Here is a 17787-nt window from a genome sequence, read left to right as displayed (position 1 = left end):
CCACAGGCAAACATCACAGTCTGCTGTAGTGAGATTTCCTGTTTTAAGTAAAAGTTTAAGTTATATAACTTCCAATTCAATTACAGTTAAGGTTTCCTGTAATAATATTAGAGGAGACCTAGAAGTATCCTTAAGCAACCCTGAGGTTGCTCTAAATGATATGTAATTTTGAGTCACCTCTCTTACCTATCCCTTTTGATGACTGGGTATAGCCTTCCTTACAATATCTATATTTTGCTATATTTAAGAAGTTTTTCTTTTCCTTTCTCTTTGGTTCTTCTACCATAGAGATGCTTAAAGTCTTCATTAGGCTTTACCATTTTGTTATTTAAACAGCACAACTTCATTTGAAAACTCTGAGTGCATTTAAATACATGAAAAAACATAAATCATAGTTGAGTCAAGAGCGAGAAGGACTTTGGTTTTACGTTTCAATATAAACAAAATGAGAATGTGGGAGGAAGATAGGAATTCTGTAGAGGAAGAAAGTTCAAATCAGTCTCATTATACATTTATAAGAAGGAAATAATAGGGTAACAGATATACAGAAAGAAGGTTGACCTTTCTTCTCTTGTCTGCTTTATTCTGGGAGGACAAACAGTTCTGCCCACATGAGCGTCCATTCAGAGAAATGTGTGGCTCTGTCCAGGAAAAGGTGATACAGGCTAGAGGACATTTCTGGATTGTCTTCCTACATCCTGATTCCTGACAAAGAGACTTTGCTGTGGAAAAAAAGGAAATAAGGGAGATTTGCTTTCAGCCCTAGAATGACTGGGGCAAAGGATGCTGTATAAGCAAAACAACCATTCCAGCAAAACTTCCACTCTGGATAACCGGTGACAATCTGGAAATCTGGATCTTGAGGAAATGGCAACAGTGTCGATCCACCTTTCACTCTGCTGATTAATAGCCTAATTAAGAGCATAGTGTGCTCCATTTGTTATAACCTGAGTGTTATAGTGCCATCTTAAAAAGTGCTACAGGTTAGATTCTTTCATTCCACCATAAAATAATACCACTGGATTTTTAAAAAACATGAGGTACTCCTGTCATCCTTTTATATTTATTTGTGTTTTGTGCCTTTGAGCTTTATTCTGTTAGGTTTATCATTGAAAATTAGTCACCTGTTAATGTTCTGAAGGCTTTGGATACCTATATTATTCTTTGGAAAGAACTAAAGAACACCTGCAATGTCTTAAGGTAATAACTGTCAAACTGTCAGAGGCAAAAGTAACAAGCAAAAATATTTGCAACAAAAGAAAGGAGAAGACAGCTGTTGGAAAGGGAAGCAAACTATATTTAAAAGCTGGTTGTAAAAGCAGTTAATGCTCAACATGTGATGTTTATGCCAATAGAATGAGTCAGATGTGCTTCAAGTGAAATACTGTATTTTGAGCTGCCTAATGTCACCAGCGCCTGCAGGGACAGTTTGCTAACTCTCCATGAATACACAGCCAGCTCTTCAAAGTAATCTTCATTATGCAACAGAGGAGCTTTAAAGGCATCCTCCCGAATTGATCTTGTTTTTGCATGATTCAACTTGTTAAGAGCAAGATAAAGCTCCTCTGATAAACATTGATATTCTATAGGTAAGGAGAATTTCTTTTGTCTAGCGTTTTTATTGTCATTGTTTGTATCTATTCAGACAGCTTAACCTTCTGTAAGCCTCTGGTAAGTCATTAAAATGGCTTTCTCCCACAACACTTAAGCTTCCTTTAAAGTCTAGCCAGCTGCTTGCATTCCTGACCTTCTGGAACTTCTGAGCCAGGATTTGAGACCAGTCATGGCACCTCACCTGCTGTTACACAGTCCAGAGTGGGCCAACATTTTTTCCAGATTTTACCTTCTTCATGTTAAATTTAATGAAGGAGATGCAGGCATCTGATTTTTCAGAAAGAATACACTGATTGAAAAAGCCACCTTTCCCTTTCCCTTTCCCTTTCCCTTTCCCTTTCCCTTTCCCTTTTCCCTTTCCTTTCTTGGGACCATATTCCTTTCTTGAACCATATGGCCTGATCTAGGGACTAGTATGAAAACTAAAGGAAAGGATCAAATGGGATAATTTCACAATAATCTAATCCATCTTCTTCAAAAGTGTTGCAGATTTAGAATTTCTTTTCCACTTTGTTTTTTTTTGAGGGGGAGGCAGTGAGGGCGAGTGGGGTAGTTTGAAATATTTGGGGTGGTATGAAATATATATATTAACAAAATGCAAATATAAAAATACTTTCTAAGTATTTTAAAAACCAAATTGATGATCTCTTTTATTCTTTTAAATTCTTTGGCAAGCAGTTAACCACAGAGTTGAAAAGGGGAGCAGCACATACGTAACACTGGAGTGTGTAACCTGGGTGGCCTGGTTGTACAGTAAAGTGCAGAGTTCAAACAGAATTTGGGGTGATCCTGTAACTTCAGGCCATGCAGAGTCACTTAAGACACATGCAAATGGCTGTTGTGCCCTAGGTCAGCTGGCCAGACGTTCACCTGTTAAACCTCACAAATCTGTGTTAGTCACAATCCTAACTTATCCTGTATTTTTTAAACACGTTTCATAGAATACAATCTTGTGAAAATTGCTTGCAAAAACTCAAAATTCAGTGTGTATCTAGAGGGTGAGAGTGGTTTCTAGGCACTCTGGAGAAAAGTTAATGGCTGCAGCAGAAAGGTGGGTAGGTGGTAGACTCCCTCTGCCAAACTTGGTTGTGTGTTGTGCATCGACACAAATTTTGAACTCTGCGTAACCAGACTCTTTGCAGGATGTGCCTCATTTACCTCTTGAAGAATGGCAGATGTTTCCACCTTCCCTCAGAGGGGAGCCTGAGCTGTACCAGGGACGATGCTTCTCTGTAGGCCTTTTTGGGCTGCCCCTTTCCTTGATTAGATTTCTTACTTGGAGAGTTTTTAGGCATTTACTAAATAGAGGTTTAAATTAGGGTGGCTAGTTCCCAGCTGTTGGTAATAAATTGAGACAAATACCAGAAATTAGCATCTCTGTATTTCTATCAGAGAAAACAAATATTAGATGAATGATGTAAAGTTTAATAATGATAATGAAATTATAAAAGAACCACAAACCTTATGAAAGATGCAGAATGAGAAAACAGTCCTACCAGTCAAGTGATGTAGGTTCCATCTTGGGACACACCTGAAACAATCTAACTTGAAGGCAAAACTAAGCTTTGCTTGCTTGAGATCTGAATGACCAGAAGAATCTCCTTCACCACTAAATCAAAAGCCCTTAAAGACACTGTACTTGTATTTTAATATGTCTGGAAAATTAGATGGGATCAGTCCAGGTGGGTATTGCACACTGGGGTGTGAAATTCGAGTCCAGATAAGGAGAATTATATTTAATGGTGAATTGTACATTACCTTAAAGACTGTAATATATGCAGTAATAGTTATTTTAATAAAGATAAGCCAATTGTGTGTTTCACTTTTAAAATAAGTTCTCAGTCATGTCTTTTTGAAGATAGTTACTCTATTTAATCTGGACACATACGGCATGTATAAAGATCTGTTTGGTTCCTGTGGATGCAGATGTTATTAAAAAGTTCCATGAGTCTCTGTATTATCTGATATGTGCATTTCATAAACCTTTCATTTGGATTAGAAAAATGACAAGGTTTAAAAAAGATAAAAGCTTTCAAGTAAATATTTAAAATAAAACTTGGGCATATCATTGCCAGTTTTTTTGGGTTTTTTAATGACTAATTCAACCACTCTTGGCTAGACAGGGAAAAGGAGATTTTTTTTTCTGTTTTTATTATGCTTGAGCATGTGTGCATGCTTTGATTAGTTAAGTAATCTGTATATTAAGTAATCTCAACTATTTTCCCTTTCCTAGCAGTGCTCATATGAAGACCTTCAAAACTCATAGCTAGGTAATGAGTAGATTGACTGCTTTTATCATTGAATGTTTATAGAAGAGTTTCTAAGTGGTTTAGCACAGCTATTTTTTAAGTCAGGGTTTTTACTTGCACATATAAGGGAGAGTAATGAACATTCAGTATATTTATTATCAGGGGAAATTCCAGTACCAATAATTTATTTTTTTCATTTCTTACAGTAAGCAGTGCTAAGGCCATATTCATTAAGGAAACCAGCTATTGATGTTTATGATTCTGATGTATATCCATCTTAATGTGTGTATTATAATGCATTCATGAGTATAAATAATTACACTGGAGCTTTTTCAAATTAATAAGATATTGGACTGTTGTTCAGAGGATGTAGTTCTATTTCTGTTTCTGTTTACATATTGTACAACCTTGCACATTCTGTTATTTAATGCATTGTCAGTCTAAGTTGTGTTGTATTGTTTGACTGATCTAAATATGACCCATATTGTGGACTCATGTGCTCACTCATGTCAGCTCAGTTGCTGTGCTAGTGATGGAATCACTAAATTTGAGTTTCTTGCTGTTGGTGGCAAGTGCAGCTTTTGTGCCATACATACATGTAGGCAGCAATAATTTCTGCTGTAGACCTGGAGGCTCTCAGAGGGAAATAGTAATTGAAAAATGATCTGCACAGTCTGTGTAGGAAAACAGAATTTTTTTTTTTTGTAAAACACAGGATTGTGCAGTTGTTAAGACCCAAGTTTAATTGCTTTTGTGACATTCCAGTTTTATGGCCTTTTTGCTGTCTCCTTTACGATCTGTAAGGACTTGTTAGATATGTAGACACCATTTTCCAACTTTCATTTAGCAGAACAGCTTATGTTAGATGCAGTCTGAAAGACAGACCGACCCTGCTCTCTCCCAATAGCCTAACTGAGTGAGGGAATGGAGAATCAGATCTAAAGTTTATTATTTGAGATAAACAGAACCATAATAAACTTTCTAGATATTTATTCAATTTTGCTTACTTTCCTAATATATTGAGTAAATGTGCGATAAAAAAGAGCCAGCTTTGTGTGATTGGGGTTTTTTTTAAGTATATCCTTTCTGACGTATTGTTGCATGGTTTTGGGTTACTGCAAAGAGCTCTATTTTCATCTCCATCATCCCAAATATTGATTGAAGTTCAACATTCAGGATGAAAGGAGTCAATGCAGTCACTACTTGTTCACACCATTAAAAATTGAAATAGAATCCAACCCAGAAGCTATTCTGGTCTTGTTTTGTGGATTTATTTTTTTTCCCTTATAAAATATTAGTTCAGACTTCAATACTACATAGGAATATTTTCATCATTAAATTGATTCTCTGCAGTTGTGAAGCTAGAGTTATATGTTTGCTAAAATACCTCTAGGCTCACCAGGAATTAGACTTACACTATTGTATGTAGAAACCTGGATTCTACAAGATTTGCATGAGAGGTGAATCTGAGCAAACTCCTGGCTAATTACTTTCAAGAGCTTTTAGGATAATGGAATAACCCCTTAAATGCAATGGAAAATTTAGGAGGAAGGAAAAAATTGTAGATAGTGTGTGAGGAGGATGGGGTCTACCTCACCTAAAAAGTACATAAATGTTATGTGTCAGTTTTATTTGCTTTACTAGGTTATCTGCTTCTTCTGAAATCAATGCCTAAATTCACTGTGTAGCCAGTGGAAAAAGTTTTTCAAAGGTCTTAAAGTGATATTTTAAAATTCATGGATCTCAGTTTAAACAGGCAGGCTCTCTTTTTAGATCTTCCCAGTGCATTTACCTTCCTGTTACGGGGAGCAAACCGTTTGGGTGAACTTAAGTACTTAATTTATGTGTGCTGCAGTTGCCTAAAGGTGAGGTGCACCCAGGTGCCTAAGTTAGATTGTCTGTATCTCATATGGAATTACCTCTGAAATAAAGACCAATCTCTGTGAAATTGGCAAAGTAATTGTAATCTTTCTGTTAAAAAAATATTAAAAATTGTAGCCAATTATTGATGTAGCTATGTTGCATAATCAGTGTTGGTAATTACATTTTTAATTACTATACCCTAAGGACCTGATTCTGTTCTTGTTTCTATTGGTATGAAGCAAGGATAACTTAGATAAAATCAATGCAGCTGAACTAAAATATAATTGATGAGAGGTCAGAATTGAGCCCTGAATGGTATGCTAAAAGTGGAACTAATCAGAAAGCTAAATGGGTTTATAATTTGTGCAATTGACATTTTCGAATTCTAAATCTCCAAGAAGTTAACCTTTGGATACAGAACTTCACTTTCCTTTAGAGTCTCATAGTATTCAGGGAAGTGAAGGCACTAGAAAGGATGTAAAAAAAAAAAGAAAGAAAAAAGAAAAGATGATTCTGTACAGTTTTTCAAACCACGTAGTAAATTCTTTCATTAAATGATTGATGTGTTTCCAGCTTAATACATTTCTGCAGACGAGTCTTTGAGCAAAGTTTTCTGGTGAGCAGAATCTGGAGAAGCATTAAACCATAGCATGTTCTCAAATAACAACAATAAAAAAAAATTCTCCCAAATCCAAAGTTACTATAAGCAATAGGGAATGTTAAGAACTAATGTCTACTCAAAGGGAAGAATATTCAAGATCTTTTTGAAATTATATACAGAGTTTACTCTTTCTGTAATAGATAATAGTGATAAATTTTCTAAAAATCATCTTTTTACCACATGTAGTTGCATAAGCCCTATAAATATATTACAAGTTTTAATATTTTTTGTCTAAAAAAAGAAAATAAAAATATTAAATATATTTTCATACAAAATTTGTTTGCTGTATTTTTAAGTAAATATGCACATTATGTCTAAATTAGTTTTTGCTGTTGAATAGTGAGATGTTAATTTTTGTCATGTAGTCAAATCAATCAAATAGCTTTGCTTTGCAAAATACATTCCCCTGAAGATAAGGGGTTTTCCTTCTGCTTGTGCAAACATCCAAAGTTACGTCATTTGGGACAATCAGCATTGTATCAAATGGATTTTTTTCTCAGCTGACAGAGCGTACATGAATTTTTGTACATCAGGAGAAATTTTGAGTGCTGTGTTTCTGTCGAAGGCAGTTCTTCCTGTATTCCCTGTGAGTACTTCCCATGCTGCTTTCAGAAATATGCCCATTTTTAGCAGAGCCATTATGATGCATTTTACAGGAATTTGGAAGGCTGGAACAGAAGTTGTTACATATTTGAGGAATGTTAGTAGAGTAATATTTTTTCCCCACAGAACAATTACATCTTTGGAAGCATCAATTTGATCAAACCTCTGGCACATAATTATTGTTTTGTGCTGACATCTTTATAGAATATTTATATGATTTTTGTTAATATTTGATCAACTGTTTTTAATTTTTTTTGGAATGGCACTTTGTTTCCAGATTTTGATTGGCTGTAGCTGAAACAAAATGCTTTGTTATGGGGCTGGAATTCACTCAGTTGTGTCTTGGACATCTTACACTAAATAAACATAATCTAACTACTCCATGGGCCTCCCAAGCCACTATTTTTAGTGACCTCATGCTCTTCTCTAAAAGTAAAAATTTATTTTGCTGAAGTCAAACTGGAGTGGCAAGCTTAGCTATGCAGTAGCAGTGAGAATGTATTAAGGGCATTTTGTTGGGTTTTTTTCCCCATGTGTAGCATCCTTGAAGCTGACATTTATTTGTGACTGAATAGATGACAGCATGAAATTCAATTACAGCAAACAGTCTCAGTCATTACACCTGTCTGCTTCCAGAGAAAAGTATTTGTAAATTGGTTTTTATCCTTCTGTTCCCTAAAACCTATGTCTGTAATTGACACTTGCCAGCAGAGATGACTGGAGACAGAAGGAGAACATTATGTGTCTGAGTATCCCACCAGGGAAAAGAGTATCCTCATCTTTGGAGAGTTTTGTGGTGTTTTGTTTTCTTTAATGAAGAATGATATCTGTGTGCCAAGGATTTACTGCAAGGCTGGTGGCAGATGTTTCTCTTAAAAAAACACACAGAAAAAGTTATGAAAGATGAATCACAAAAAACCACAGGACAAAAGAAAAAGCTAATTAACATAGAAATATTTCTTCTGCAAAGGAAAACAAATGCTTCAGGAGAACAAAAGCCCCTCTCTGTTATTTGTAAGGCTGGTTTGTTACTCTAACACATTTGTAAGAATCAGGTTTGTGCCTGACATGTCAAAACTTATTCACAAAACAAGAGTTGTGGATATCTTGGGAGACGACGTTGTCACTTGTTACGCAGCTCAGCATCCGCTCAGCACTGATTGATGCCCAAGTTGCCAGTTTTCAGAGAAATGAGATGCAGACCTAACAGTAATATTTGTACCAAATGTCAGGCAGAAGAAACAGGGGAGTTCATAGAATGGGTCTGGATGTTGTCTGTGACCAGGAAAAAAATCAAAACATGATAGACAAGCTGTCAGCTCAGTCTTTCCTAACTGTTTCATTTCTTTCTGGTAGATTCTTTTTCTTTCTTTCTATGGGCTTCCCTCCCCAGAATTTTGCCAGAACAGATAGCATACAGAACTGAGCTGGCTGCTAAGTTTTGAGTTTGATGAAGGAATTACCAAACCATTACATATTTCAAATGCATCAGATGTTTAAAAGATTTGGACAATTAGCAAATCACTAAATATTTGGTAATAATGTTGTTGGAGCATAAGCATTCTTAGAAATTTGGTAGTGGTCTTAGGGGAAAACAGAATGTATTTATTGTTTTTTTCCTCATGGGTCCCTTCCCACTCAGCATATTTTATCATTCTGTTTTTTCACTGATATTTGACAGTTTGGGCAACTACTGCTTCTGTTCCTCTCTGTATATCAGCAAGTATTTTGAGAGATTCTCAGCCATAAAAGTAATGGCAGAACATGTGGTGTAGTAGTGCAGTCAAGGATTACTTGACTACCTTGCCTGTTGCCGTGCACTCCTGACATGCCCAGGTGGCTCAGAGCAGCTGTGTGTGCCTCTGCTGATGGCCTGCCCAGCACTGTAAGCACACTGTGTTGTATTTATGAGCTGGAAAGCAAAGTGTGTCAGCAAGGAAGTTAAAGTGGTTTCTCTGTAGGATATTGTTAGTGTAAAATATCTGATTTATTTGGGTCTTTTTTTGAATGCTGCAGCTTGTAAACACAGTGGGGAATTTCTCTGCTATTGATCCAAAGCAATGGGTACTAATGGCATAATACAGTGGTACTCAATAACCTTTTATCATGGGTTGCTTTGTCATGTGGAGGCTTAACTGAGGGGAGAGAAATACACCATAACAAAGCAGAAAATCTTTTGAATGTCTATCAATATATCTAATAATTTTCAGTATAAGAGCTATCATGATCTTTTCTGTTATCTTTTTGCATTAATTATGATATAGAATAACATGAAAATTATTGTGAATATTGGTGTAAACATGAAGTGAAATGTAAGCATTTTTTTCAAAGCATTTCAAGGACAAGCTGTGGCAGTTTTCTATCATGGCTTTAGTAGCACTCAAGTGAGTGCTATATTACAGTGTTTTGAAATTTTTTATAGTTTAATAATTAATATAATTTTTTAACTTATTATAAAAGAGCTTTTGTATCTTTCTAAGAAACAGAATATGGAATTAAGGGAAATAGCTACACAGTAAAGTGTTAAAATTTGTGCAGTACCAGAAATCTGGTCAGGGCTCTTTTTACATCAGTTCCATGGAAGTAAGCAAAGGCATGTGTCCTGAAGCAAGGGAGGGCATGTATCCTGAGGTATCCTGTTTCAGACCAGCACAAAAACCAGTGTGGTGCCACACGCTGACCCCCACATCCCTGACAGCAGCAGCTGCAATTCTTCAAGGTGTGTAATCTGTTTGCCTTCCTCTCTTATTTAGTAATTTGGCAATTCTGACACCTGTTTCCCTTTAGAGCAAAGCAGAGCATGGTTGGAGGCCAGGTTATGATTTCGCTTTCAGTCTTTCTCCCGGGAGCAAATCAGTGCAGAAAGGTGCCCTTTGGGCAATCTGGGTGCAGGAATATAATGGAGCATGGGGATTTTTGTATTCTCTTCCTGAACAACCATTTAAGAGCTAACAACAGAATAATTTTCCGCTACTATTTTCATATGCATATATATGTGTGTATATCTATATATATATAGAGAGAGAGAGCATATATATCAGAGATCAGCATATATATATATATATATATATATATATATATATACATGTTCATTTTACATTTGTTATTGATAAAAAGCCAGATTACAGTCTCACTTAAAATAGATGTAGAGGAAAAACAACTCTGTTATCCAAAGATTTCTGCTGAAAAAGGACACAGCAAAGACATGTTAAAAAGAAATAACAGAGTAGGTTATAACCGTTGGGATGTCAATATCCCTGTTTTTCTATGTTTTGCATCTGTTAGCAATGTCCCCTTCAGGCTCAATACTCAAAACAGCTTTCCACTGCTGTAGAACACTGTTGCAGAAAAATGGTTTATGTCATGTAAAACTTATATTGGGCCCTAAGATATAGTTTACAGGGATGTAAAACTGATCTCATTGCTGCTGTAGGAAAAGCTGGTGGTTTTGAATGATTGTTGCCTACCTTCATGGTATGAAAATAAAAGATGCCAAAATCCAAGTTGTCCTTTAGGAAGTGCAGCAAGGGTGCCATCAAAGTGCCAGTGTTAGTTTGACTTCAGCAAGTGCAAGAGGAAGCTCAGATTGATTCAGCATGTTATTGCTGTTGTAAGAGAGGAAATGATAATAATTAAAAAAAAAGGAAATCTGATAGCCCATTCATTCTTTAGAATTTGTATTACAAGTCATGAAACTGGAGTTGCAAGGATAGATTTGGTATAATTAATACAGGGTTTAGTCCTGGAGCATGTACTCCTGTTCATTTCTGAAATTTTCTGTATGAAGTGTGACTGCAGGATTGTAAACCCTTATTTCTAAGAATTTTCAGTATTTTGTTACACAAGAAGCTGGTTCCAGAGACACTATTTAAAAAGTATCAAATTAAAAGTCTCCATGACTGATGCTGTTGATGGAATTGAGACACATTCAATATTCAGGACTTTAGGAAATCACTGAGAAATTGATTGGTATGTTCCTTTTGCTGACTTATCTTTCTTCAGTAAAAAAGCTGTTTACAGCAGTTTCTGTGCTAGCAATTGGTACATTATGCCTAAGTCCTCTTATATGTTAAAGTCCAACTTCATGTATTTTAATTTTTCAGTTTCTATTGTTTTTTTTTTTCTGTTGTTGTTATTTGCTTGGCATTTTTACTTGGTTGGTTTGGGGTTTTTTGTTTGGGAGTTTATTGCTTTGCTTTGATTTTTGGTGGTGATGTGTTTGGATACACCTGTCTTTGCCTTCTGGAAAGCACATTATGGATCAAGGAAAATGAGAACTGGAGAATAGCTAAAGATAGGGATTAAAGGCATGAGCAGTGTTATAATATAAAATTTTCAAATGACTCTGGACTAAATGTAGTGATTTCCAAAACAATTGCTACAGTTTTCTATACCTTAATATTTGCACATATTAATAGTGTACCATCTAATTGGCTTAGCAGCATGGATGGAACACATCAGTCTTCGAGGTGCAATATTCTCTCTGGAAGAGAATATATCCTTGGAATATCCTGCTCTTTTTGTCACCTCAGTTTTAACCTTTTCTATAACTTGATCTGAAAATGATGACCAGCTTGAAATCTATATAACTTGAAGGCTTTATCAGCAAAACCCAGCACAGTTGTATTTCTCAGTGGCTGTGATGTTGAAACCTGGGGAAAATCAATTTTTTCTTTTGCTGAATGGTATATTTGAAGCATTTAAAAAAGGTGAATGAGTGTGCTGAGGGCCTGTCATTCTCAAAGTACTTCCTTATGCTGCGTGTGTAGGTACATCTGCCTGCTAGCCCTGGGAGGCTGTGTGTGTTTGATGCACTGGATGTTGTGTCAGCAGGAAGGAGAAGAAGAAGAGATGAGGTCTATCAGAAAGAAAGTTGATAGCAAATGGTGTTTTGAACAGTGTGTATCCCCCCTGTGTAATATATTATGGAAATAATGATTCTGTCAAGTGATGCTTCTTTGTGACCTGGAGTGATACAGGAGGGATTATGCATGCTCAAGCCATTCAGGACTGGGTAGATAGCTGTCTAGAAATGCTGTAAGAAGTGTCTTTGCCATGAGAGACTTCGTTAGAGATGCAGTGGCAAGAAGCAGATTACTAGAAGAAAAACAAGAAGTAGTTTATTATTACTTTTATTATCATTATTGGGTTAGCTAGAAATGGGAACAAATATGTCATTTTTAATCCTGTTGTTATGGAGTTATCTTGTTTGGGTTTTTTTTTTTGCAATTTAATTCCCTAATTTATCTTGTATTTAAGGATCAATTGTATTCATTAACTCATTTTCAAGCTTGCTCAAAACAGTTGTTGCAAAACCATAAAAAGTTGTTAATTAATTAGCAGGCAACGAGAGATATAGATAGGCAACGAGAAGTTGGCTAAAGGTCTAAAAGGTGTTGTCAGGAAGCCATAGCAAATAAAACATGAATGTAAAATCATCTGTAAGAAAGCCACAGAGCGAAGCCAGAGGAAGTTATTATAGTAGAATAAAGAACAAAATTCTTCTGACCTGTATACTCTCATTAAGCAGAGATCAAGAAATACAGCCCAAAAGGCAGGATAAAGTTAGCCTACCCTCTCAATGGATTGGCTTATGTGGCTGCTCTAGTTTGAAATATTTCTGTAAAATCAGTGAAAACAAGCTGGTGCTCATTGCCAGAGGAGGATACTCTGCCTTCAGTCAATTTGATGATTCCCTTCTTCCCCTGAAATACATGGGCACTCAAATAAGGTTAAATAGCATGCTGCATTTCAGGAATCTCATGTGGTCTGGGAATTATATGCAATATAATTGTCTTCAGAGCTGCCAACGTATGCAAGGTTGGACTGTAGGTTTGGACTTTCTCTTTTTCCTCATGTGATTCTTCTAGCAGTGAAATGTAGCACAACTCTTTTAGTTTTGGGTGCAAAACACCCCCCCAAAAAAACAAATTACCAAAAACTCTACACACAAACCCCAAACCAAACCAATTTGAATGCTGTCTTGCAATGCTGATAAATCAGTGGGATTTTAGTTAGAATGGAAATTCTTTAAGAATGGAATATGCCTGGTTTTTAGGTACTTTGTACAGATGTTAAGCAGGAATGTCGCACAGTGTATTTCATTTCCTCAATTAAAATATTTCCCCTCTCTCAGTTCATCCTCCTTCACATTCCTGTTCCTTTCCCACATACACAGAGTTAACTAACATCGAGTTTATTTTACTTCATTGCTTTAAGAAAAATGAATGCTGTGGCCAACGGAATGAAAAAATTTGATAAGCAAAAAAAAAAAAGGCAGGAAACATGGAAAACAAATTCCAGTGACCTAGGTAATATAAAATTGTTCAATGATAAGTACCAACATTAACAATTTCAGACATCTAAAAGTGTAAGATTAGCAATTTGAGAAGCATTTATCTGGATGATATAGAAAGTTATATAGAAAGTTATACATGAAACATAATGACCTCTCGGAAATTCATTCAGGATGCAGAGTTGCCTACTTAGGCAAAAAAGACAACTAGTTAATCATGTAAAATAAAACTAGACAGTAAATTAGTTTCCTGCATTCTGGAGTCCTAGCTATGGAAAAAGAATATATTTCACTAATTAAAGAGTGAAAATACTCTCAGCTTTTAGAAAGAGAATGCAAGGCGAGTGGGACTGATCCTGGCTTTGTGCAACAGCCCAAGTTGTTGGTCTGATACAATTTATGATTTTATCATTTAGGCAGCCTAGAGTAAGAGATCTTCAACTTTGATTATATTGATTATATACAGCATAATGGTTCATAATGAAGATTATCATGCGTAGTTTCAAAACCTAATTTTCTTGTATTCTTGGAGCCTCCAATGAAATTTAGCCTACATGAACATGCATGTTTTAATTTAAAGAAAAATCCTAGAAACTTCAAAATTGCAGTAAGAAGTTAACAATCCAATTAAATTTTTCTGGGGATCATTTTCTTGATTGTGCTGCAGGTATTTTAATTTTGTCATTAAGTAAGTTTTTATACTTACTGATACAAGAGTGTGCATGTTAGATGCTTTATGTTATTTTAAAAATCTAGAGAAAGTGAAGATCACCTTGTTGCTTGGGCTAAGAATTGCATTTTATCTGAAGACTACATAATTTTACATAATGAAAGCTTTATACACAGTTCTGAAATAAGGTGGCGGTTTTTTACCTAAAATATTTAAAATTATCAGTTTTTTTAAAGAAGAATTTCAATAAAGAATCTGTATTAGATTCTGTATTAGAAAAATATATAATTTTATCTCTAATATCTTTAGTATTATCTCTAGTATGTTATTTCTAATAAATTTATCCCAGGCACCTTTCCTGTGTCTGAGTCTGCCCCAAGACCAAGTCCTTACCCATGTAAATGGCATTTAGCTTTTAACTGCAGGGGGCTGAGAGTCAGGTCCTCCTGTTCTTTATCTTTTGCATGAGCAAAATTGATTTCCATTAAAGTGAATGAGAACAAGATCAAGTTCTGCATGGTTCCAATACCCTAGTTGTTTTTTGAAGCGCTGTAGTTTTACAGGACTTCTGTTCTAAATTCAGTGTGCATGTTTGAGGAAGACTGTGATGTTTGGTCTCCTTTGATGTTGCACATCAGAAAAATATCTGCTGTCTTTCTTATTAAAAATAAGTTGAGAAAGCAAGTTATTTTTTCAGTCTCTTACAGTTTATTACATTCTCTTAAACATTTTTATGTGAGAGTCAATGTCTCTATAATGCTTTTATATTGGGTTTGGAGTTCTTTAATTTCAAAAGGTCCTTGTTTGTGGGCAATATTTATTAGGAAACTCAGTGTGTGTACATGTGTGTGCACAAAGTGTGCATTTATTTATATCTGTAGAGTGAGGCGGAGGAAGACAGAGTCGCCTTTGTTCCATAAGATCTACTCCTTAAATTGTTTGCACTTTCAGAAATGCTAAGACCAAAAATGGAAACTCAGCTGTAAAGAGAAAATGTCCTGGAAAGGTTGGAACTAATGAAAAAGAGTAGGCTTAGTCTCTTAACAAAGTCATTTTCATCACCATCATGTCGTAATCAGATAATGTGAGAGATTATTTCTAAGCAGAACTGGAATTAGTCATATCAAATCAGCCTAAAATGTGATTTTGTTTCTAAAATATTATTTCTCTTTTTATGTGCATTTCAGAAACATATGCAATAAATATTTAGACTCTTAATCTGCTACACATCAGTCTAAAAATTTGATTTGCTCTCATCATTAGAATTAATTCGCTTAATTGTTTTTCCTATCCCATCAATCTCAGTTTTGTGCTAACTCAAACAATGACACCTTTTGCTGTTTGCACTTTAGTTCGATTTCTGTTCTAAGTTTATGAACAGTAATAGGCATCTGCTAGAATATTCATTAGCTTTGAATTGTGAGCTATGAAAAGGTGCTTTCTTTTACCTTAATGAAGGTTGCTCAGCGTGGGGTGGATCAGTAATGACATTTGATTTTAGCCATCCGGCGAATTTGCTCTTTATTTATTGACACATCTTGTCCAAACAGCTCCCTCGCAAGTTAGTGGCGTAATGAAGGAAAGAGTGCTGCAGAGGAGCGTGGAGCTTTCCTGGCAGGAGCCAGAGCATCCCAACGGAGTCATTACTGAATATGAAATCAAGTATTATGAGAAAGTAAGTGCTAAGATTATCTGTAATGTGCAACAATGTGGTGTTTGCTTTATGCTGGCTTGCTGCATTGTGGAACAGTGTTAAAATCATCAACTATCAACTACCTCGTCTCTCCAAAGTCAGTGATTTTGCTTGTTTTCAATAACTAGCTAAATCCTGCCATTACTATTGCTATCATATGTCTCAAATATTATATTGTGGCATACTAAAAATGAATTATACACTTGAAATTGCCTTTCTTTCCTTTTTTTTTTTACTGTTAAGTTGTACTTGGATTTTTTTTTACCATTGAATTCCTGTTTTTACATCTATTCTGCATTGTGTTTGAAGCTTGTTTCATTTCCTTCTGTATCAATGTAATTCTAGTCCTGAAATGATGTATCAAGTACAGCTCCTGACTGCATTTTGTACTTCCTTATGAGCTGGGCATCTTCTACTTGACATCTGAAAATTTTCAAAACACTTCCTAGACTTTTAGGAAATAAATATTCCTTATTTGTCCTTTTAAAAAGGACCAGGACTGTGAAATATATCTTTCACTTGTTCTCTCAACACAACAATGAATGGAAGGCTGCCTTTCAGTGGTAGATGAAGTGATCTCTGTTTCTGGTAGAGTGAAATTGCAATCTTACTGATGTCAGTCGGAGTTTTGCCATTCATTTCAGCGTGTCTAGGGCTTCATTCATGATAACTTTGAAGCACTGCAGAATAAAAAAATTCTGACAACCGTAAACTGGATGAAAGCTGAGTGAAGGCAGGTTGTGCAGCTCTGTGTTTGTCATGGGACCCAGACTAAGTTTGGCTCCTCCAGATACCCTGGGAAATTGTCTGCATAACGTAACAAACTCCTAATTTTTATAAAACGTTCTGGGAAAAAAAAAGAAATTGAATTACATAGAAAAAAAATGAATAAAGGGACTCCTTCGTGGTCACTCATGAAGACATTTCTGCAGGCAAGGTAACAGTGCCCCTATATCAAAAAGAGCACGTCAGCTTGCTAGGTCATGGAGTTAGGTAAATTCAGCCCAGATTGAATGTAATATCAAGTGTCATATTTCATTTTCAGTGCTGAATTACACAAATATACTTATCAAAAGATCTTTATATGATTTGGGAAAGGAATAAAATTTTTATTTGTTGAAGCTAACTTCCAGTTTAAATTGTTCACTCTAATGATTCGTATAATAAAATCTAACAGATAGGTACAGATAGCTAAAAAATTATTTGGAAGGAATTTTACTAATTTTAACAGATGATTTTTGTCCCTCGAGCATGTGTGTGTACATGCACATCCAAATAAAGTCCAAGTATTTTTAAAATGTTACATATTTAACAAAGGCAAAACTGTCCTCTGAACCAAAAAAATAAATAAATTGAGAACCAAAAAACTTGCATTTCGTTAATTTGCAGAGCAGTTTCTAATCTGTTCAAGTAAAATAAATAATTTAAATGGGTAATGTAAAATGACAAAAAAAATTACCCAGATACTCAGCTTTTTATATAATGATAGCTTTCAGAATCTGGCTTTTATTATTTTCCCTGTATACTCATTTTAAATAACCAGCAGAATTTCATTGCCAATTTTCTCTGTGTTTGCAAAAAGAAAAATTGATGTTAAAGGTTTGGGTGTTTTTTGTTCTTTTTTTTTGGTTTTTTTTTGGTTTTTTTTTTAGTGGAAGAACATCGTCCATTGTTATACTTAGTGCAGTGAAATTAATAAAAGAGAATAAAAAGCTCATTCTAACAGTCACAGATAAACTGGACTATGTAACTTTAACTGAAGCAATTTTTGCACAAATACTAAAATGGTTGTTTTCCTTCCAAATAAATGCATTTCAGCTTTAAAATTAATTCACAGTCTTCTTGCTCAGAATGAGAGAGGTCATTTAAGTTTTGTTCTACCAGTTTAGAAGGGAAGAAAAATAAGAGGATTTGAACTTTCAGCTCCTTTTAGAGCCAAATTAAATCAAACATTTTTTGTCGTTCTGAAATACTCTGATAAGTGTTTTTTTCACCTCTCACTTCTGGCTAGGGCTGGAATGGAAACGGCCTGAAATCTCCAAAGTAAGCCTGTCCTGTGAGATTTCTTGTGCAGGTTATTTTTATTTATTTGTTATTTATTTATTTTTGAATACAAGGACTGTTGGCAATTCAAATAAG

General features: G+C 35.3%; 1 protein-coding gene across 5 annotated transcripts in view; it reads left to right on the top strand.

The window, feature by feature from the left end:
• The window catches only part of EPHA7 (EPH receptor A7), a 165747-nt gene that overhangs the window by 104306 nt on the left and 43654 nt on the right, over positions 1-17787 (top strand). For all 5 annotated transcript variants that reach the window (XM_058021174.1, XM_058021177.1, XM_058021173.1 and 2 more), the window contains exon 6: positions 15506-15630. In XM_058021174.1, coding sequence (XP_057877157.1) covers positions 15506-15630 — 125 coding nt within the window. The remainder of the gene's footprint in view (positions 1-15505; positions 15631-17787) is intronic.

This window comes from Melospiza georgiana, chromosome 3 (assembly GCF_028018845.1).
Source record: "Melospiza georgiana isolate bMelGeo1 chromosome 3, bMelGeo1.pri, whole genome shotgun sequence".
In the NCBI taxonomy this organism is placed as follows: Eukaryota; Metazoa; Chordata; class Aves; order Passeriformes; family Passerellidae; genus Melospiza; species Melospiza georgiana.
Note: the sequence above shows the minus strand (reverse complement) of the source record. Positions and strands in the feature narration are given on the sequence as shown.